This window comes from Dysidea avara, chromosome 12, assembly GCF_963678975.1.
Source record: "Dysidea avara chromosome 12, odDysAvar1.4, whole genome shotgun sequence".
Lineage (NCBI taxonomy): Eukaryota > Metazoa > Porifera > Demospongiae > Dictyoceratida > Dysideidae > Dysidea > Dysidea avara.
Genome location: NC_089283.1, coordinates 11,858,483 through 11,882,486, shown reverse-complemented (window position 1 = coordinate 11,882,486; position 24,004 = coordinate 11,858,483). Strand labels below are relative to the sequence as shown.

The 24,004-nt window shown below is 37.3% G+C and overlaps 1 protein-coding gene and 1 long non-coding RNA gene across 2 annotated transcripts; both read left to right on the top strand.

The window, feature by feature from the left end:
- The first annotated feature begins 1,061 nt into the window (after positions 1-1,061).
- Positions 1,062-17,039, top strand: LOC136241370 (tyrosine-protein kinase receptor UFO-like). The gene is made up of 13 exons (XM_066032566.1): positions 1,062-1,212; positions 6,324-6,712; positions 7,468-7,509; positions 8,502-8,634; positions 9,706-9,785; positions 9,839-9,958; positions 10,002-10,082; positions 10,797-11,011; positions 11,074-11,183; positions 11,972-12,131; positions 13,644-13,780; positions 15,182-15,255; positions 16,852-17,039. Exons 1-13 carry the CDS (start codon positions 1,115-1,117, stop codon positions 16,866-16,868), a joined length of 1,656 nt encoding a protein of 551 aa, XP_065888638.1. The 5' UTR covers positions 1,062-1,114; the 3' UTR covers positions 16,869-17,039.
- Positions 17,040-19,887: 2,848 nt separating this feature from the next.
- Positions 19,888-22,913, top strand: LOC136240820 (uncharacterized). The gene is made up of 2 exons (XR_010693989.1): positions 19,888-20,448; positions 22,453-22,913. It is a non-coding gene; the product is annotated as an uncharacterized lncRNA (long non-coding RNA).
- Positions 22,914-24,004: the final 1,091 nt, after the last annotated feature.

Below are 24,004 nucleotides of genomic sequence, written 5' to 3'. Positions count from 1 at the left end.
AACTCAATGCTGGTGCTGGAACCCCCCTTCAAAAAATCCTGGCTACGCCCCTGCATTGGTGCTTACACTAGGGCTCCACCCCCAATGGATTTAGTGCAAGTGGAGTCCCGCTTGTCAGAGTAACATGCTGGCTGCGTTACTCTGTTTTTCTATTGTCTTTTACAGCTGTCCAGCACGTGCCTTTCTTTGTGCTGGGGGTGGTAAGCAAGGGCAGTCCATCAAGCCCGGTTAATAAAATTAAAAAAAGCTATAAGAGGTGATTATCACAATTGACTGACTCAGACTTACGCGAGCCCCCGACTATGAATCACTGGAAAGCTTTGTTGCGGTTTCATTTCTTTTCTAGCTTTGATTACAAACGAAGAAATTCCATCGAATAAAATGTAGCTATCTATTCAGTAAAAGCATTCAGGGTCGTATTGAAAGCGCTTTTGGGCTTGAACCAATGCTGCCAAGGCACCAGTAGTCAAGTCCACCGAGCTGCTGTCTCTGCTGGAAAAGGGACGTCTTGACTTGGGACAACTGATTCAAGAATTATAAATGATTGGAATGGACTCCCATATGACTCAGTTAATGTTCATTCAACCAATTTGTTTAAGACACACCTAGATAGATTTTATTATGATTACCAGTATGATATTGTATAGTTATTTTTGTAGTAGTTTGATTGTATAGATCAGGTTTTTACAGGCTTTGCCTCCTTACCTGTACCCCCAATAATAATAATAATAATAATAAGCCTGTAGCGTTGGTCACACGAGACTATTGGTGTGGCCCATCACCCCCCACCCCTTCCCTGTCCGTATAGCATAAATGTTTGGAGGGGAAAAATTTTCGCGGTTTTGCGCGGGGGTTATCAGCGAAAATTTTAGCCTTGCCTTTTAGACCTAGATATAGTCTAATACATTTTGGGAGTGTTTGCAAATCCGCGAAAATTTTATTTTTCGTAACATTGCTCAACCTCGAAATATTTAGGCTTTAAAATCACTATACGGTATAGTTCAATCACGTGAGAACTCCATTTATAGGCCAGTTATGGGCGGGGCTTGCAATTGGGTGGGGTTCATTAATCAACGATTTTCGTTGTACAAAGTTTGAAGGAACCAAACAAGAAATGCTTTTTTATGCCGTGTTCAGATGGTGTCATGCTGTTTGGATATTCCTTTGGTTCACCGCCACCTTCTTCATTATCGGCTCTTCATCTCAACAACAGTGAGTCGCCATGATTGTTATGCACCTATCAATGTATTGCCCCACCGCCCCCCCCTCGGGCGTAAGTGGGGCTTTACAGGGGGAATTGACACAAAACTGCTGTCCCACTATGGGACATTTGACGATCCGGTTCAGTAAGCACCCAAATATTTTTTGTTGTAACTTCCTTCGCTATGTCAAATCCCGAGTAAATCCCGCGTTGCAACTGGGGCCAACGGTGGGGATTTGACACGATAGGTTTGCCCTACTATGGGGCATTTGACATTCGGCTGTGTCAAATCCCCACCGTTGGCCCCAGTTGCAACGCGGGATTAACTCGGGATTTGACATAGCGAAGGAAGTTACAACAAAAAATATTTGGGCACTTACTGAACGATCGTCAAATGCCCCATAGTGGGGCAGCAGTTTCGTGTCAATTCCCCCTGTAAAGCCCCACTTACACCCGAGGGGGGGGGGTGGTGGGGCAATACATTGATAGGTGCATTAATCTCACGCTCTCACGCCTAACCCTCTGGCAGACATGTCAACTCTCACGCATTAGGCTTGAGTCTCACTCTTTGGCTATTAATCTCACGCCTAACCCTCTATTTCTCACTCTCAGCTCAGCGGCTTAGTTCTCACGCCTGATCCGCTTTATCATTAGCCCTGTGCTTAAAATTGGACAACCCTGTGCTTATTTATGTACTTTGAGCATGTATACTAGGTACCTTTTTGGTCTTCACTACCAAAAATCCTGGAGCTGCACTTGAGTCTGTGAGTCTAGTCCACATTGTTGGTAGTGTTGGTCTCACTCCTAAAATTGTTGAGAGGTTGGCATCTCTGCAGGGACGGCCGGCATGCACATACAACCAACAAACGTACAGCGTGGCAATGCTGCTTTTGTGATGGATGTTCAGCGTGGCAATGCTACTTCTGTGATGGCAATGATTCCTTCATCACAGGATTGGGCAGATTTTTTGCCTCTCTGCCCACTGTTTGAATGTGAATTAGTCTCGCGTGGCCAGACTGCTTTTTTCTTCTTTTTCATTTGGTCGGGAAAAAAGGGTCTGGTCCGGTTCGAATACCCACACTTGTTCCCAAAATCCCGGTATTAATTCTACACGCGCGTCTTCATACATTCTCAAAGCATGCTTAAATGGTGCCGGTAATTGAAAAGATAGGATTCCGATCATTCAGTGACGAACAGGTAAGCTATGATTTTGTAATGTTTGTATTGATTGTACTTAGCGCGCTTAGAATTAATCCCGGCCACAACCAGGATTTTGAGAACAAATGCGGGTATTCGTACCGGACCAGACCCTTTTTTCCTGACCAAATGAAAAAGAAAAAAAGCGGTTTGGCCACGTGAGACTAAATGTGAATACCTTTTCTTGTATTAATGATATAAATTATTATTGTTCTCCATGAACCAACAAACACATAGCTACAATAATTAATATAGCTATACTGCACAATTAAATCAACATCATCATAGTACAATTTCCTGAATGACAACATTTATACAGTAAATCTTTAAAACTGTCTAATGTATTGGCATACATGAGCAATCAGGCAATTGGTTATTCAGGAATGTGTGATTCGTGGAAAAAATGTATGGAATTAATATTTATAAGGTGTGATTGGCTGATAATTCATATAGAAACTTCATGTCATTTCTTATAATCTGGTACAATGGGAATAAGTAGTTGAAATTTGTAAGATATGCACATGGTTGATTATTTTACTTAAACGAGTGCACTCTCTTCAAAGGTATAATAAGATTGGCCACTTAGTGATAATAACAATGAACTAATAAAACTACCCCTAATGTTTCTTCTCCATGGTAGGTTTAATACAAAGTAAACTGAATCATTTCAAGTTTGTTGATTTGATTTTGTGTAAAGTACCAAACAGATGAAGTATATAATCTAGTGGCTACTGGTAACACAAACTGCTCGTAGCTTAGATTTTTCAATGCTTTTGAGCAAGGCATTGCTTTAGTCACCATGTGGTTTCCACAAGAGCTAGTGACCAATGATAACTTCTAAATAGGAATGTTGTTCAACGGCCTTAAGGACTTGGCCTGACATCAAGTGTAAAAATTCACTTAAGGTGATGTTTGGATAGTTGCATGATACAGCATTTACTGAATTTATAATTGTCCATTAATCAGCCCATGCAGAAAGCTTTTGCAGACCTTCTTGAAGTATTTGGTGGTCAGCAGGAGTAAAAATGTGACAATAAATCAAACAATCATCAGCAAATACTCAAACAGTGTTTTGAATTTCTGTGACCGAAATATTAAAACAAGGTGGGTGCCCTGGGGGACACCTGATGTGACTTTGCATGAGGTAGAATATGAGCCTTCAACTGCAACCTGCATATATTCTAGCTTTTGTACACACCTTATCAAAGACCTGGGAAAAATCTAAAATGCCAATGTCAACCTGAGTTCTATTGTAGTGGGAGAAGTTGAGGAGTAAATGTGATTCACATGAATGTTTTGTTCTGAATTCAAACACTGGTTCATGATCAGTGGTATATCTAGGGGTTAGCCTGTGCCCTACCAAAGAATTTTGGTATGTTATATAATTAGATCGAGTACTCCAATAGAGCAGTCAATCACTCTAATAAAGCTGACACCTTATTCAGAGAAGCAGTGTAGCAAACCATAAGTATGTATTTTATATGCCATATAGTTGGTAGAGGGCTGCCATTGTGAGCAAGCTGTATGAAACATGGTGTGGCCTTAAAAAGCCTGGTGAAAAAGTTGTAAAATCAAAGGTGGCGGCCAAGAAATGGCTGCAATAATGTTAATTCTAATATGTATGCAGCCATTATTAAAATTTATTAGCATTAGCAGCCGTTTCTTGGCTGCCACCTTTAATTTCACAACTTTTTTCACCAAAGCTTTTTTAGGCCACACCATTTTTTTCACAACTTGGTTGTAGGCATTGTGAGGATCTTTGTGAGGATCTTTGTGAGAAAATAAGGTAAAAACACCATGCTCAGCACACCGTAAGGATGATCTATATGATACTTAAGTGTTCGCCCATATTATATAGTCTAAGGCCAGGCAAACTTGACTACTCTTTTTTTATCCACCTAAATATGGATTTCCATGCAAGTGGGAGATCATTTTTCAATATTCATTATTAAAGAAGATACTCCAAATCAAGCTGTCTGTTACTACAAAGGTTAGCTGAAGCCTTCTAAGAACTAGTACTTACATTTTACCGCCATTTCTGAGGTGCAAGTGACATTTGCTGTGCTGTAAAATTATAGCCAGCCTTCTTAGCATTAAAATAAGTGTGCACATGATTGACACCAGCAATAATGAAATTAGAGGCGGTGGAGCTAAAAGTAGAGATGAACCGATACCACTCTTTACCAATACTTCCAATACGAGTATTTGTACTGAAATTATCTGCCGATACGATTCCGATACTGATACTAAGCATTGAAGCCTAGACAAGTTTATTATAGAAATTTCGCTGTTGTGATACATAGCTAGGATTGATCTCAGTTCAATCAAGTTTCATTGTGGATTACTAATTTCTGTAGTTTTTTTATTCATCATTAGGTAATTAGCTAATTGCGTGAGAGTCCAATAATTCTACAATGTTTGTTACAGCCTTGCAACCAAACTTTTTCATGCAAAAGCAAGCCAAGTAGTCATAAACTTATTCTTTGAGAAACAACCGCACTGTCATTTAATTACAAAGGATTCACATGCTCTAATATATTAGAATACACATGGAGCAATCATAGCAATAGTTGGAAAAGGCTTTTTTCGCTACTTTGCTGGCCCAACTAAGTTATTTGCTACTGGAAACTTAGCTAGAGATGGTTTAATAAAAGTGGTGAGTGTCTACTGGTGGTATCTGTACCTTGTATTACTGATACCGATCCGATCGGCCGATACCACTGTATCAGCATCGATACTGATACTGGTATCGGTCCACCTTTAGTTAAAAGGGATACAGGTGGGGATGAAAAACAATTAATCAAGTTTACCTGGCCTAACTTTGGAGCTTCACCATTACAATGTATGCATCTTGGAATCATCTTTGTCCTTCTTTGTGTCCCATTTCTTTCTCCACCACCAATTGATTGCTGATAGCACATGAGGCCAGACAAAGTAGATTGCTAGCTTCTCATCCACCACTTCCTCAATTTTGATGTCATTTTTCATTATTAATTATGAAAGGAAGCACTCAAAATCACAACAACAGCTAGCTATCTGTCACTACAAGGATTATCAAAAGCCTTCTTAAAGCTTATGCTTACACTTTACCACCTTTCTGAAGCATGATGAAATGTTTTCTGTAGCTGAAAATAATGATGGCTAGTTTGTCTAAACATTGAAATACTGGCACACATGATCAATTATAGTAGTAATGAATTTAGAAGCAGCAGAGTGGTAGGTAATGTGTGTGGGTGATGAGAAACTATAAATCAACTTTACCTGGCCTAATGGCTTCCATGTGCTGACTATCACGTTTATAATGGAAATGGTCCTTATTTTCATAGTGACTGGATTGATTGCAGAGGTGTTTCTGAATGAAACCTCACAAACATTTGTGGTTTTTGATGTGTTTCTTCAGCTGTGTAATGGGCAGAACATAAACAAAGTGAAATTGCCACTTTGCTTTTTAGTAAGTAATAGTTGAAGAACGTCCATTGCTTTGTGATAATTATATGTGGTGCCAGTTTATCCTTCAATATGGTATGCATGGTTTCACCTGTCACAATTATGTTGCAAAAAAGTAAACAAACAAGTAATGGAAAACTAGGCATTTTAAATAGGGATTATACTAATGAAACAAGGGAAGTTACTTACACCTAGCCTGTAGCTATCATATATATAGTGGACATTTTAATTCTACAACAGACATGGCCATATGATGCCCATATCTATTGACTAGCTGGACTGAAACAGAATTAAATGTCCACCATATAGCTGTAGGTGTATATAGGTGACTTCCCTTCATTATGATCCCTATATACTGAAATTCTATATTTGTACCATATTCCCCCAGTACTGATGGAAATGCACAATACATATCGTGTGATATGATGTGTATGCATACAGTGTTTACATTCCTAATGCATTGATAATATTACTGCAGGTGTGTAGAAATTCCCAACAATCAATGTTTTGGTGTGCTATCAGAGAAGTACTATGCTCAGAATGAAATTTTTATTGCAGAAGAAAATCTTGAGCAGATTAATGTCGGAATTGGTTTGATCACAGGACCATGTCTAATGTTTATTAAAATAATTTTATGTTTCTACCAATATCCACCTTGCGATATTAATACATCTGAACTACTTCCCGTCTGTCTTACAAGATGCCCAGAATTGGATGAGGCATACAATGAATGTAGTCAAGGAGTGAACATTCCTATAATAAGAGATAGACTTCCAACATTAGGTCCCCTTATTTTGAATTACAATTGTTCTGATACTGACTCATACTATGGTGAGGTGGAGCTAAATATCTCAACTATCAGATGCTGTAAGTCATGTGTGTAGTGCTGTTTAGTTAGTAACTAGGCTTATATACATACCATGGACCATGTAGTATAGTTCAACTGTTAAGAAAAGTAAAGAGTTCAAAAAACTATGCTGAAACTATAACCCAAGATGAGAGCTATAATTGAGACATTAATGACAGAACAGCTGCACAATATAGTGTCATTTTGTATGTTATCATTTAATGCTGTGATCAAGACAATATGCAAATTATTTTATGACTTAAGTTGGTAATGAGTCATTTGTTAATCAAATATCTCAGTATCCATTAATCCTAATAGAACAAGTCACTCAAACAGGGGATGGATTCATCATTTGTTATGTGCAGAATGACCTCATGAGAATGAGAGTGTATATATGTGCTTGTATAAATTGTTCTGCTAAATTCTTATGTTATCATTGTTTGTGTGTGCTAATAATTTCATTTAACAACTTTGTTATTGTTTGCCACTGAAGCATTATGGGTATGCGTATAGAAAGGTGTTTCAACTACAGGGTGAATACATGGTATTTACAAAGTCATTCCTTTTCATGTTTAAGCAGTTTGTTCCATTCCATCCATTCCACAGATTAATTAATTTAGTGTAGGAGACCCCATCATGAATCATGATCTTTGCATGAGTCAGTATGCAAAGTGAATCTGAAATCCAACAACGGTGTATATAGAAACCATAAGCCCATGAATTATATTGTACTACAGTACCATGCTTTCATGTGAAATGTTGTGCTTTTTTTTAGCTAATGTCACAAACATGAGGCTTCTTGAAAATCTCAATACAGGTCAGTGTACTAAAGTGATTTCTTACAACTGAGTTGTGCATAATGGGTAAAATTACTAACAGTGTTGGGAGTAACGTGTTGCTTATGTAACACGTTACATAATATTATTACTGACTAAGTAATATAACGAAATACACTATAAAAACAGGTAATATAACTCAAGTCACTTTACTTACAAATGTAATGCGTTACCTAAGTAATGTAGTTACTGTAACGAATCTAATATTATGTAATATTATTACTATAAGTAACGAAGTTACTAATCTTGTTAGTGATCCACTGAGTAACGTCTAGCTACAACGAAGTAATGAAGCCTGCTGAATGAAGCTTATTCACCAGCTTCTTACTCATAAACAAGATTTGCACATTGTCCAACAATGCAGTCATGTTACGTGATAAGGTGGTAGTTTCACACGTGACAGCTTAAGGCTGTGGACACAAAGTAATATTATTATAGTTACTTTATTTTATGGATAATATGTAACTGTAACTAAATAATTCAGTTGCCTGCCTGCCTGCCACAAAGCTAGAGGCTAAGTGATACATAGTATGACCACCATATTATGCAGTGGAATGTGCCTTTTGCATGCAAATGACTGCGCTGCACTTTGCCATTCCTTCTATCTTCAGTCATGCTGGTCATCACCCTCTTCATGCAACTAAATCCTATTGAGGTGTTAATTTTCCGTATGTAGCTAGTAGACACTGTGCATGATAGGAATAACCCTTTGTGATCTACAGTGCCAAAATGACTGAGCACTGTGAAATGCCCCTTAATGATCTGCAGCTGCATATTGATGCCTCACCTTCAAACAGTAATAGATTTATAATCGAATGACATGTACAAGTAGTTGAAAAGTGTTGCAGGATACAATATACATATTCTGCCCAATTTTGAAAACTACAGTAGAAACCAGTAAAAACCACTGTATATGTAATGCTTAAGTTAATGTGGTGTTCGTGATGTTGCTGATACAATATTGTCATTACAGAATCACAGAACTCAGGTTCCAATAGATTATCAGCTGGTATAATAGCAGCAATTTCTATTGGATGTGGATTGGTTGTTATTGCAGTATTTATTGTAATAATAGTAGCACTGATGACAAGAAGATTTAAACACCGGTAATCATACATGCATTTGTATATCCACTTTAAGTCTATAATCAGTGTGCACATGCCTACATTATACAGATAGCAAGAATGCTTACAAATTCATATGACTTTATCAAAAATTCAAAATGCCAAAAAACTATTTGATTTTAACACTTATATAATACACTACTGGATATTTTCCAGCGAAAAATTTGTGAAATATCAAGGTTTCATTGGTGGTCCCAATGAATCTGTTTTTATAGTATTCGTAGGACAAAATCAATAAAACTCCAGTGAATGGGGTACCAATGAAAATCCTACGTGAAGTAAGTTCACAGGATTTTTATTGGGATTTTTATTAATGGTTTGTGCTATGAAAATAAATATTCATTGGGGGTGGCCAAAAGAAACTTTACATTTCACAGGTTGTACTCAATAGGTTTTCATGGACAAAATGTCCAGTAACATGTCATTTTATCCATGTATGTTTATTAAAAAATCTGTATGATTATACAATGTTTAAGGTAAAAGTTCTGGTACAATTAAATAATTATAAAACTCTAAATGAGTACTGTAATTACTTGGTTAAACACTGTGGTGTTTATTACCTTAGTTCAAAATTTGGTGTGGGCAACTATATCAAACTCAATGCATGCTTGAAAATGCCTTGTTTTCAAAATCAATTGTGGCACCACTCAAGTGCAGCTACCCCATATTGAAGGTGCAGCATTTAACCAAGGAAATACAGTATGCAACCTTAATGCCACTCCTATATACCCAATGTGTATCTCTAACTAGAAGTGGCTAATCTCTAAAAGCACCTACAAAATGACACAGGCCTGTAATCAAAATGGAGGCAGTAATCCTCTTTACCATCTCATAATTAGAGGGATTTGGCCCTCATCGTCAAAGCCCAGCACTTCACTACATCACTTTTATTTTTACTAACATAATATTGTAGCACATACTACAGCTAATGAGACCCATAACATGGTGTATCAGAGTAGCATTATTGCCATTTATATCAGCCATATACAATGCATTCATACATGATAATTCTCAGTTTGGTAACTTCAATATATCTACTGTTACGTATTGCAGTTCCAAGTTTGCAATTACAAGAAATGCTGATCAAGGTCATGGTATTCCACTGGGATTACCTGATAAACAAAGCTCAGTTGGTATGGTACAATTCAGCAGCACAGCACCATGTAATGTTGTGCTACATATGAAGGAGTTAAAAGAAAGATGTCTGCTATAGAAATAGATCAATTTCTGCGATATGTCAAAGAAAGATTTTCTGACCTAGTGATTCCCACTGAGTCAATAACAAAACTAGATTCCCTTGGAAAAGGTAAATTTTGTGAATTGCATTATTATTATTGTATGCTTCTTAGGGGCTTTTGGAGCTGTGCACAAAGGAGAGCTGCTGCAGGCAGATGGATCTATTATGCTAGTAGCTATCAAAACTACTAAATGTATGTTCTTAGCTATTGTAATTCAAACATAAGACGTGACAAGGCTCTTTAAACAAATATTAGACATTATGTCAGTAAAACAAAAACACAGAATGAAAAGCGTGATTATTTGGACATGGTTTTAGTTGTGTACCACAATGCTGATATAACTCAGACAAGCACACACTGATGTTAAACATTTGGTTTAAAAATGTGGTCATTTATAATATTTAATATATATCCACAGTATATACAGTATGAATGTACGCCTTGTCAAATACATGAACTAGCTTGTAGGTAAAATATAGTGAAACTATAATGGAAACTGCAGGGCTGTAGCAAGCAGTCCAGCTGTTCAAGCCAGATTACTTTTCAGCCACTTGAGAAATTTTGTTAAAGATCAAGAAGATTTAATAGAGCAGTAAATGCAATACTCTAATAGAACAGTCAACACAATAACTCTAATGGAGCAGTCAGTTATAAGTTTCAGTTACCAATGCAGTCAGAGTTGCTTCCAAAATCTCAGAGGGCTAAATTTTCAAAAATTTTCTGTGGGGGAATGCCCACAGCTCCCCTAGTTTGGCCTGCTACATGTAGCCTGGCCACTTTTTTGGACCTTGCTATGGCTTTGAATTGTGCAGTCTACCTGTTTAAAAATATAGTTTTGAACTGTACATTGAATGAGGTTTGAACAGCATACAACTCTAATTATATATCATGTACTTATATTCATAGTTGTCAGCTCAAATTCCATTAGAGAATTGGTGGGAGAAATGTTCATCATGAAGAACTTTGACCATCCTAATGTGTTGTCATTACTGGGAGCATGTGTAGACATGAATGATGATGATATGCTGAAGATGATCCTACCATTTATGAGTAATGGTGATTTGAAGAATTATTTGAGAACAAATAGATTAGATCCTACAAATACTGAGCAACTCACTAAAGTATGTATTATTGGAATGGAAATGACATAATCTTGTATGCTATATATTTCGTTTGCCAACAGAATATTGATGAAGGTACTCTAATAAAGATGTGCCTTGATATAGCTAAAGGAATGGAATATCTTGTTAGTAAAAGATTTGTACATCGAGATCTAGCTGCTAGAAATTGCATGTATGTAGACATATGTGCGTTTATGTATGCATGCATGTATATGAATATGTATGCATGTGGGTGTGCCATACATGTATATATGTGAGGAAACATCTTACAGTGGTAAGAATATCAGCCACAAGATACAACAAGGTTCAATACTTGCATGAGTATGAAATATGCTAAGTTGCTGCTGCTGTTAAAATGAGCAAGAAACTTTACTCAATCTATCCAGTTGTACTGATTGGGAACTGGTATCACCTGAAAAGCAATGCCAACTGTCAATTTACTTGAAAGACAATATCCAATATTAATTAATTAATGTGACTGGATTTGCAAAAAGATACCTTTTCACTTCACATGCCAGCAACAAAATGTTGTAACAATTGATTTCTAGCATTGGTTAAGTTTCAAATTTTCCAAGTTACCCATGGAAAATTTCAGAGAAGCACATGCAATTAAAATTATGAATTGAAGTTTCAAAGTTAAAAAATGGGTCTAATTTTACAGGTACACATCCCAGTACGTACTCTCTATATAAGCAACAATTTCAAGTCACCAGTGCTCACTGCTTTCACATAGGCAATTTATCATTAAACAACAATATTATCAACTGGTGACAATAATGTCGCTCTCTGTATTATTGCTATACAGTGGAAACATACAGGGTAAAATGAGACTCATAGCCATGCTATAATTGTGCAGCAAAAGTTGCATTTTAGCATGCATGCATACCTTTCCAGAATATTAACATAAGTAATTACAATTGTGTGTCTACTGTAGACATTATCACAGCTTCTGTTTTCTAGGGTGGATGAAAATTGTAACATTAGAGTGGCAGATTTTGGTTTAACAAAAGATATTTATACAAATGAGTACTACAGGGGCCAAAAGTATGCTGCGCTACCAGTAAAATGGATGTCACCTGAGTCAATCCTTGATAATTACTTTAATGAGATGACTGATGTGGTATGTGTTTATAGGCATATAGTTATAAGTAATATAATTGTATTCACAGGGTTTAGCCTTCTCACAGGTCCCTAGTGGGATAGGAATCACAGAGATAATTATAATAAGCAATTATAGGCATCACAGTGTAGGAGATTTAAGGGCCAGAGCAAGTGTACCCCTTTCTTACATGTGCAGTTGACCTTACAATACACAAAGAGCCATATACATACAGTATTTTTTAACATACTATTATATCAAAAACCGCCTAGCTGTGGAAAAATGGTACAGCATCCAAACAACCTCAGGGTGAAAAAAGTTGTGAAATCAAATGTGGCAGCCAAGAAATGTTCTAATATCAATCATTTTTAATGACCAATTTTACAAATTTTTCCTTTTGGATTTTTTTGGAGACCATACCTTTTTTCACAGCCAAGCTGTTTTTGGTATAAATATCACTCTTTTTTAATCACCTAAAACCAGCCATAAAATGGCTTTGGGACTGACTTTCACTTGTTACTGTATGACGAAGAGAAGAGAAAACTTTTGGCTTGAGTTTAATGAAATATTATAATGTGCCTACCAGGAGATTTGGGATGTAGCTGAACTCTCTACAGGGTGGCTTGTAATGTAGCTGAACTCTCTACAGGGTGACTTGTAATGTAGCTGAACATTTTACTGAGTGACTTGTAATGCAGCTGAACTCTCCACAGTGTGAGTCGACATAATTATATAGCTGAACTCTCCTACAGGGTTACTTGTGATGTAGCTAAACTCTCTACAGTTAACTATCTACTGCATGGGTGACTTCTAATGTGGCTGAATTCTCAATAAGGATACTTTAATATAGCTGAACTCTCTACAGGGTGATTTGATGTGATTGAACTCTCCTACAGGGTGACTTGTAATGTACCTGAACTCTCTATAGGGAGACGTGTTATGCAGCTGAACTCCCCTACAACGTATAATATAGCTGAACTCTCTACTGGGTGACTTGTAATGTAGCAAAACTTGCTTACAGGGTGAGATGTAATGTAGTAGCTAAACTCTCTACAGGGTGACCCAAACTTTCTAAAGGATGACTTGTAATGTGGCTCAACTTTCCTACAGGGTAAGTTTTAATGTAGCTGAACTATCTACAGGGTTACCTGAACTCTCTACAGGGTGACTGCTTCAAGCAAGTCACCCTGTAGAGATCTCAGCTACACACTACAAGGTGACTTGGTGGTAGCTGAACTCTCTACAGGGTGACTTGTTTATTGTTTAAACACTCTACATGGTGACTTGTTGGTAGCTGAACTCTCTGCAGGGTGACTAGTTTTATAGCTGAATTCTCTACATTGTGACATGTACTGTACACGTAGCTGAACACTACTAGAATGCCTAGCTGACTGTTCTAATAGGGTGACTGCACTATTAGAGTATTTTGATTGTACACCTGCTACAGGTAGTAAACCAATGAAACTCCCTACTATATGTATAGTATATGGTGCATTGCTAATATCAATGTTTTATTGTTTTACCACATCATAGTGGTCCTATGGAATCACATGTTGGGAAATATTTTCACTTGGAAGAATTCCTTATCCTGGGATAGAGAATCATAGTGTAATCATTATGCTTAAAGCTGGCAAGAGGCTTGAAAAACCAGTGCTTTGCCCACAGAAAATGTAAGTACTAATATGATCAGTGTATATATAGCAGTACAACAGTTAATCCTGCATCTGACTGCTCTGTTAGAGCATTGAGTATTTCAACAGCAAGAAATCATTGCAGCCTTGTTAGAATATTAGGAGCAACATTTAGGTGTAATATTGCAACCAAGAGATATAGGAAAGACATTGTACCACCTTCATTACAACAAGCCTAAATCTAGCCTTTTGGCCATAACTAGAATTTACATACCTGGCCACCTGCCAAAACCAGGAGGTAAACATGCATTCACTCACAATGGTTTTGTACCGGAACAATCATGTTTGAAGCTGTAAACCATACTAAACATTGGGACATTTTTGAAGCCTCATAACTCACTTGTACTTACTTGTATCAAAGCACAGCTCTGAATATACAGGGATTCACAGGTATGGCAGCTGACCCATGTAACCCATGTAACAAGAATTAGTAAGGAAGAACAAAGGGCCAGATGCACCCTTTCTTTAGCCCCTGCATGCCATGAATATATTTACAAATATTTGGTGCATAGCATAAAATGTTATATAGTAAGATAACCTGGTCCACAGACTGTTTAGGAAAAGTAAAAATCTACAGAAACAAGAAAGGAGAGCATGCAGGGACAGGAACAACCAACAGAAAAATAAAGGTCATAGTGTCAATACACAGGCTGATTTTACACCAAAATTCTTCTTTGCAGCACTGCATTGCTGAATCCTTATGCTTAAACATCGAGTCTCTCAAATGGAACAGTCAAAGTGTTTTTATTAATAACTATTTCACCAGGGACCAACAGGAAGGCCTGTGAATTAGGTATATAGGCTAGCTGACTTGTCAACCTACTATATACCTTGAAATTATAAACATTTAACTGACAGTGCTTGCAGACCTACAGTTTCCGGGTAAAATGTCATATTATGGGGACGTGCAGCAGTGTATATATGCTTGTTAGACTGGAGTGGCACCATTACCTCCTTATTGCTGTTATTCTCCTTAGCACCGTGATTAGGGTCATTCCAGCCTGACCAGCATACTGCTGTATACCACATCATATGACTTCATATCCTGAGGCTGCAGGTTCATCTATATATGCAGCCCCTATCAGTTAACTAGAATGCTTGTAAACCTCATCATCTTTAATAGTTGTAGAATCTTTAGTAGTAGCTTTAAGTGTTGACAAGTTAACTATCTAGTCTAGTCTATATCAGCTGCTATAGTCCGTCAAATTCACAGGCTTAACATAGTCTCCTTTCAAGTCCCTAAAGGAATAAATAAATTTCCCTAGAATTCTACTAATATCCAAATATTTATATATGTATATATTTTATTGAATTCTTTTATCTGGTCTTCATTGATGTTTTGCATTTTTTCACTCTATGTTATGTTTCCTTGTACATAAGGTATACTTTAATGCAAGCTACATGGGCTGAAATTCCTTCAGAAAGGCCAACATTTGAAGAAATCATCTATCATGGTAAGTTGTAGTATAAGTCAATGTTTAGTGGAATCTTATGATTGTAGCTAGCCAGCCATCTCTGGGCCATGCAAACTTAAAATAACTAAGTATGGTAGTAACTGTATATTAATCAGGAGTCATGAAAGTTTGCACTTTCTCACAAAATAATTGCTAGAATCCAGCCTCACAATACTTTCATGACATCTTGACAGTGTTGGTTAGGGTATAACCAAGTACAAAATTGCTGCTTATTAGAATATCTTGAGTGGGGCTCAGATGACTGACCTGTGCAATATTTTCAATTGGTGTGATCTTTCCATGCCTCCTTTTCACCATGCTACCAGTAAGAGTCATGGTCGATTGCTGTAAGTACAGCTAGATCATTGAAGGACGTGTCATGGTGTTTGATCACTGTTGGTGCTGTTAAATCATAAAGGAGCATGATCAATCGTATAACATGCAGCTATAAGTATGGTGTCAACTAGCTAGTACTGCTTGTGGAAATGGCACTGAAACAAGGGAGGTCACCTACACCTGAAGATATACTAGTGGACATTTAATTCCTCCCATGATTAAATTAGGGATTAAATGTATACTAGTATACTTCAGGTGTAGGGAACCACTCTTGCATACCTCACCATAAGAAAGAATGGTGCCAGACTTTGTCTGAACTAGTGCCCCAACAATTAACTACTGAAAAGTACCAAATGACCATTACACTTTGTTTTCAGCTATGTTCAACCCATTACACAGTGTAGACAAGAAGCACCTATGTAATCAATTTAGTCACTACGGAAATACGAACAAATGTACAGAAACCAGGTCATGCACTATACTGTGTGCAAATTGATACCTTGAGCTACCAGTGAACAGAAATGGAATAATACATACTAAAGGCACCTGTCAGGCTGAAGCAACATTGAACAGTGAAAAATCAAGCCCATAGCCCCATCGATTATCAAGTTATGTTTGTCTGAAGATGTCAGTCAGTCAGTCAGTCAGTGAGTCAGTCAGTCAGTGAGTGAGTGAGTCACTAAGTCAGTCAGTCAGTCAGTCAGTCAACCAGCCAGCCAGCCAGCCAGCCAGCCAACCAGCCAGCCAGCCAGCCAGTCAGCCAGCCAGCCAGTCAGTCAGTCAAGCAGTAGTAAATTTCTCTAAATATAATTTAAATCTCATAGCAACTAATACGAAGCATTTTGGAACGTACTCTGTTCAAAATTCTAATAGAACAGTCATACATGCAAATCAATACTAATTTTTAAGTACATAGTCAATGCAACTATGGCCACAATCTAGGCTATACTATTATTATAATCACAGTAACTAGTATTAGGAGTGAAACATACCTCTGCTGGTAACCACTTTAGTGTGAAATTTGTGTGATCCTAATGAGGAGGAGGAGAAGGTTGTATTTCTAAAGCTGACATGCATGTAAATAGTAGCGAAGTAACCTTGTTTCAACACACACACTTGCGCATGCACACACTGACATGTAGATACATGTGCATGTACACATCCACACATTCAACACTTACACACACACTTACACACACAAACAAACAAACACATGTACGATTTTAGCAAATGATGTATTTATCATGTTGTTCGTAATAGGCATACTGTGTTGGTGAAATATACTAACAAGAATATGCAGTAACAGTTTCATAACTTTTGTACAACTACTGTGCATATAGTTGTTCTGATAATTATTATACAGCTTTGTGTGATACAGTGTTCAGATTATTACTTAATGTGATAGTTGCTACAGAGATCCGTATACCAATTACAAATAAAAGAACTTAAAACAGTACAATGTGGACCACTACATGCTCAGTTAGATATTTCATCAGAGAATATAAATCTCTATAACTTCCATTTGTATCATTACAGCAAGAGAGCATCCATTGGGCTACACATCAAAGTGTACTGGTGCAGCTTCCCTTTTAAGGAATTTAAGGGTCTGATGACACTTGTATTAAGCATCAGTTCTGGAGGGATACAATTACATCTCATGTATGCACTCTAGGGTAAAACTCATGTAGATCATGCATAAGCAGTAGCTAGCTGTTTATTTAGAGGGAACTGGTTTAAAACCCTTTGGTTGCGACTATACTTCATACTATATTGCACGCGCAACTGTAATTCATGGCATGCTGTACTGTTGTAAATATCATCTGCATTGGAATGGAGAATCAGGCTTTCACTGAGCCTTATTTTACTGGCTTTATTCATTCTTTCCCGACACCTGCACTTCTACACTTCAAACATCAACATGCAATCTTCACTAATGTATCTACTTATTAACAGAAGTTTAGGCCTTTGGTGGTTCATAATTAAACCACTGCTATTAATAACTAACAAGGACGGATTCAGAGTTTGGAAAGGGTAGGTGGACTGGGATAGTAGGTATATAAGCAGATTATCTGGGGTGGCCACCCCAGGAGCTTTTTATAAATTTTGGGCATATGGTAGTCATACAAATATCTTATAATTGTTATGTTTTCTGTGCATGGTCTTCATTAAACATAAGTTCTATAGGGATCAGTGACAGTGGTGATTTCTTATACAAGTGTATAGTTTGTGGCCCTGTAAAGTACTTTGTGCCATGCATTTATATTTATGGAGATCTACTACTTAGTATAAAACTTGCATTTGCAGACTATAGATTTGAATCTGCATGATTGTTCTATTGGCGTATTTGACTGTTTTATGAGAGCATCTCAACCTTGAGGATGGGTTATGGGAAAGGCCATGTCCCCATGCATGTGCTCACCTCTGGATTCACCACTGAGTTGCTTAAGTATTTGGTATGTAATTAAATTTTCAATGGCTCTAATATACCTTTTCAGTGTTTTCACACTCATAATTTTAAATGGTACTTTTCATCGCAGTCATAGTTTTAATGCTACCTTTTCACACTCAATACTATTTTGCTCAGTTCTCTAATACATCAATAATATCACTAAGAATATCAACATACCATTGCGTCTGTTTTGTGGATGACTTCCTTTTTATAGAGTCATCACTTCTGGTCAAGATACCATCCAGTTACAATGAGACATCTATATGACATGGGAACTGAAGTTTAATGTAAAGAAATGTGCTATAATATAATTATAGGTCTGCACCACTATTCACATTAATCAGCTAACAACTTAATGGACCACACATCTCCTGTATAGCTACACAAACTTAAAGCTCAATCTTAGCAGCTGCTCATCTAAGTTAGGAGCTGCAACATACCTCACAATGGTTCATCTAACACAGCAGCTGTTTGAGACCCATCAAAGCAGTGACACCCAGCAACTAGAAAAAGTGCAATGCAAAGCTACTACATGGGTATTAGATGACTGCGGAAGCATTTGGGTAGGGGACACACTTTAAAAAAAAACATAAAATTTCAACATTTTTTAAAATCCTATAGTACACAATGAAGTTGACTATTCACTTAATGTTTCATAGTACTGTCTCCCACCATCATGCATGTAACTCCATCCATCTGCATCCACTACCACATGCCAGTGCAATAAGTGACACATGGAACAAATTGCTGCCAGTATTAATTGAAGCAAATGACACAGACCTGTATCCATGTGATGCACTTTATAATTAGTGTATTTTCCTTAGTATTGCTTACACAAACTATCAGTAACTTACTTTAATTACAGGTCCCTACTATGACTAATTAGACACCTACAAGTACTCCTTCTTAATGTCAAGATTGTGGAACTCTTTGCCACACCACATTGTCGAATGCACTACAGCAGAATCTTTCAAATTATCATTACAAAACTATTACTATGGAACAACTTCGTGATTAGCTATATCTGTGTATGATCTTCATTTTTGAAGTTATCAGCTGTTAATAATAAACAAAAAGGGAGAGCCAGCATGGCTTACTGAACTGATTTTTGGTTCAGTATCCCCTCCCTAAACAAAAATGGAAACAATAAACAACAATCAATGTGATGGAAGTACCTGACATACTCAATACACCCCTTTTTATTATTCAGTATTTATATTTAATCAGCAGGATCCTACAGGGGTATAATGCTGATGTGCAGTACAATTACAATCAAATACAGTTAATAATTATTACATGATTAGTGCTAATTTTTGTTTACTACACAATTAGTTTCAATAGTATCATCACTCAGTTTTTTGAGTTGCGTACAGTTCTTGGAATGAAAGAGTGTTTATATAAGTTGATTCTGGGTTGGTAAGGTACAAGTTTAAAACTGTGTGAAAAGTGGGTCCTCGATACAGATGATCTTATTGAAAGATAACAACTAGGTGTAATTAGTAAATTATACAGTAAAACTAGTCTTGCCTGTCTGCGATGTTCTTGAAGTGTTGGCCAATTTAATTTTGTTAAGATATTAGTGATGCTATCTCTTTGATCCCCTGCAATATATCATATTATATCATATATCATGCATGAACCACGGTAGTGGTTACTAATAGAGATTGCCTATGTTTTTGCCAAAATCCTAATAGAACACACGCCTAAACACCACCTTAAAAAGCTCCCCAACCACAAAAGAAGCCCTAGAAGTTAATTTGGAAGACGTAAAAGTCCACTGGAAACATGATATGATGTCAAAAGGAACCAATAAAAGTACTATTTTAAATAACTGAAATACCGTAATTTGCTTCTTTTTAGTTGTAAAATAATTTTCGTATGCAAGATTTGTATGAAAATTTCTTGTACGAAAATTTTTATACCAGATCGAACTACTCTAATCTCGCGCCGGGGCTATTGAACCGACAGTCACGTGAAACCCACCGAATTGACTTATACGGGCTATGAGAAGGGCCAGATAATTCCAAACAGCAAATCAAACAGTACAGAATGGATGATTACTGAACATAGTCTACTTTAATAATCACGTGATACGTGCACTTTATCACTCCGTGAATTTGATTGTGGGACTTGACATGAGGCTGCATCAGGAAATCCGTTTTAGAACGGTGGAATCATGGATAGTCACGTCAAGAATTACAAAGTAGACAAGTTAGAACGTTGCTAGTCAAGAAAGCTGGTCACTGATAGGGCTGTTTGTAGCTACTCAGTTTTCAGTATTAAATACATCAGAGACTCCAGAACATGCTAAGTAAAAGGGTAGTGGAAATCCTTGTGAAATATTCCTGTATTCATGGAGCAGGACTGGTAGACAGAGCCAGTCAACAGCTGGCTTAGCACAACAGAACGTAAGTGTTTTGTGTACTGAGACATGTATGGTGAGGTCACTTATGTTGCAGTATTTTAGTGGGTGAAAAAATCGAGGTGAAAATTGTACTGTGTGCATGTTACTGGTTTGATTGGTATGAATGTGGTACCACGTGTTTGCAGTGGCATAACCCCACATCACCAATTCTAGGGTCCGCAATCCGAAAAATCAACTTTTACAAATCAATCCCCCTACCATTGTGGTATCCCATTGCTAGATCCACCATGAAACCGGAGGCACGATTGTTGTCTTCACAGAAATATCGATTTTAGTATTTCGTGAGATGCAAAAATTATTTTTTGAATTTTGTGCTCCACACAAAGAACAGGATAGAACTTGCTACTTAGCTAGATATTATCTAGAGTTAATGTAGTTAAAAAGTATACATAGTAATAAGCAAATGATTCACTGGGTTCCCGGTACAGGGTTGCTTTCTCTCAAAAAGCAGAAAACGAAACACAAATTTTCGAATTCAAACTGCCCTACCAGCCAAGACAAGAAAAGCCAACTCTTCCTCATAGTGATGTGATACGGTTGGATGCATAGTCTGTCTATGCTGTTAGTCTGGAAAGGATCTGAGACTTCTCACCATCTGGGTGAAGAACGTCTACATTTTTGTGCGTCATTTCAAGGGATTCTCTCAATGGTACCAAAATGCTTTCCAGTACTTCTGATGCCACACTAGTCACTTAATCTTGTTTAGAATGATGATAAATGATGGATCAAAACGTTTGGTAGTAGTAGTATATAGTAGTTGGTGTTTCTGTGATTTCATATGATGCAGTATACCAGGAGCTCACCAGGAGCTCCACCCAGCTTGAATCAAAAATGAAAGGTTTTGTTCTTTTTTAGGTTTGTTTTTGGATGTTTTGCAGTATAATGGTGATGTAGGGTGATCTAGTGAAGATTTGAAGCTGCTGTGGAGCGTGAGAGGTGGAGTCAAATTTGGACGATTTTGCTGCCTCCCTTGATGCATAGGTTAGAGCGAGGCGTGGAAGCCGTGGATGAAATAATAACTGACAACCGCTGCTACCAAACATTCAGGGACATCTTTTGCCATAGTTTTAGTTTATAATTGATGATTGTTGTGGCTGCAGAAGTGCTGGAAATGGCTAGAAAGCGTGACACAATTCTTTGATGCTGCAGAAAATTTTGACGCTCGTCACCCAGATGGTGAGAAGTCTCAGATCTTTTCCAAACTAACAGCATAGACAGACTATACTCCCAACTGTATCGAAACACTATTAGGAAGAGTTGGCTTCTCTTGCCCTGGGTGGTAGGTAGGGCAGTTCGAAACTTCGTATCTTTTTGTCTGTTTTTTCAAAGAAAGCAACCCTGTGCCGGGCACCCAGCAAATCATTTACTTATTTCTGTGTGCACTTTTCAACTACAACAACTCTGGATATGATTTGGCTAAGTAGCAAGTTTCATCTGGTCCTTTGTGTGGAGCACAAATTTTTAAAAATAATTTTGCATCTTGTGAGATACTGAAAACAATATTTCTGTGAAGACAACAATCGTGCCTCCGGTTTCATGGTGGGATCAAGCAATGGGATACTACAATGAACATCCCACAGTGGTGAGGGGTTGATTTGTAGTTGTTTTTTCGGATTGCGGACCCTACCAATTCAATTATTGTTTGCCCTTCCATCACAAACTCATTGTGTAGCTATCTAGTGCATAATAGTAATAATTATCTAACTTTAGTCATGCACGCTAATCATTATTCTATAAATAGCTTACTCAAGTGATAGTACATTTACAAAATTTTGTCTGAGACCAGTGACCATCTGAGACTGATGCTGAAGACAGCACTATGTGGTGACAGAATGTCAATGTTGAGAGTTATGCTTAGTTTAGAGCTAAGCTTAGTTTAGTAAGAGCTATGCTTAGTTTAGTCATTCTTAGTGGAAGTATGCTGGGTGTGCTTGTGGCACCAAAGGAACCAGACATTTATCTACGTCTATTTATTGTACTTTAACAGTTTTACCAGTGTTATAAAACTGAAGGGAGCAAGTTCTGGCTCACTAGAGGGGGATAGGGGATAGAGCTAAGGATGAAGTGTGGATGAAATCAGTGTGGCCAGGAGTGTAGCAGAGGATGTGTCTATTAATGCAAGTAGTTACTGCTTCACACATTGGTAATTCTACTACAATTATACAGTTCTACTTGATTGTGGACAAATGTGTTGGAATACAGTTGAGGCATGTGAGATGGAAAGGCTCAATGAATATTATCTGCAGTGATGACATAAGATTATTCATAATAAAGTAGCTACATACGTATCTTTTCTTGTACATGTTTGGGTCATTAGCCTTTGTGCAATTATTTTGACCAATGTTGAGCATTTTGTGGGTGTCTGCCCCCACTTCACCTTCTGGCTGGCTGCGCCACTGTATGTTTGTATATTTGTTTGAGGTTTCGACAATGAATTTATTAAATTTATGTCTCTAGTATACCTGTACAAATAGAAATCTGTCATTTTCTATCACTTTCCTACTGGGTGGTCACAGTCAGTATTGAGAACCAACATTTTAGAAATCACCTATACATCTACAGTGGAGGCAATAGGTATAGGGACAACCTAACAATGAAACTGACACAGTAGCTTCTTGAAGTGTATAGGCTAACCAGAACACATGCCATTCTGGGATAAAAGAGTATTGTGATTTTAGAAGCTATAATGGATTCTCTGTGTTGATGTCAATAAAACAGCTTGCACATGGATTACTTGATTAGAAACAGTTGGAGGTCCTCAAGCTAATGAAACTTGGTACAGAATCATATAATATTTGCAATCACAGGAGGTTAGTCACGCGTCATAACCCTATGACATGAAATTACATAACCAAGCATTGTTCCTGGTGTTAAACAGCTAGGAATGCAGCACATTGTACTAAGAAAGCTTGTAAGGGGACTAAGGGCTCTGGTATGCATATATAATTTGTCCTTCAGAATACTAAGAGGTGTCAATGTTAATAGAGGTGTGCGATAATCTCAATTATATTAAGATATCGCATATAAGATAGGTTCATTTATCTAAATAGTAAACTTCCTTAGATTACTTGTTTACCTAATGATGTAGACACTTCCTAGGGGTTCCAACTCTCCCACCACTTGGCAAGTGTTAAAACTAATATAACATCTTTAATACTCTTTAAATTATAATTCGCTCACTTTACTAAGTTTGTCATCATGCACCTCTAATGTTCAGCTGAGATCACAAGATGATTAACATGTTACCAACCTTGTCTAATTTGCAGCGCTGTATGTATGCAGTTAAAGCTGTCATCAAATGTTCAAAGTCAACCGAAAGAGGATATATGCTTGCAGTGACATGCAACATAGAGAAAATATAATGTGCAGTACTTGATTCATTACAACTGCACCTTTTCCATACACTTTGCACATAGTGCTGGAATGCTTTATACATAGCTTGTAATGAATCAGAAAATTAAGAAGGCTTCTCCAGGATTGCAGAACACAGGTTTCAAACTTATTTATATAGGTTGACCAAGATAAGTATATTGATTGTG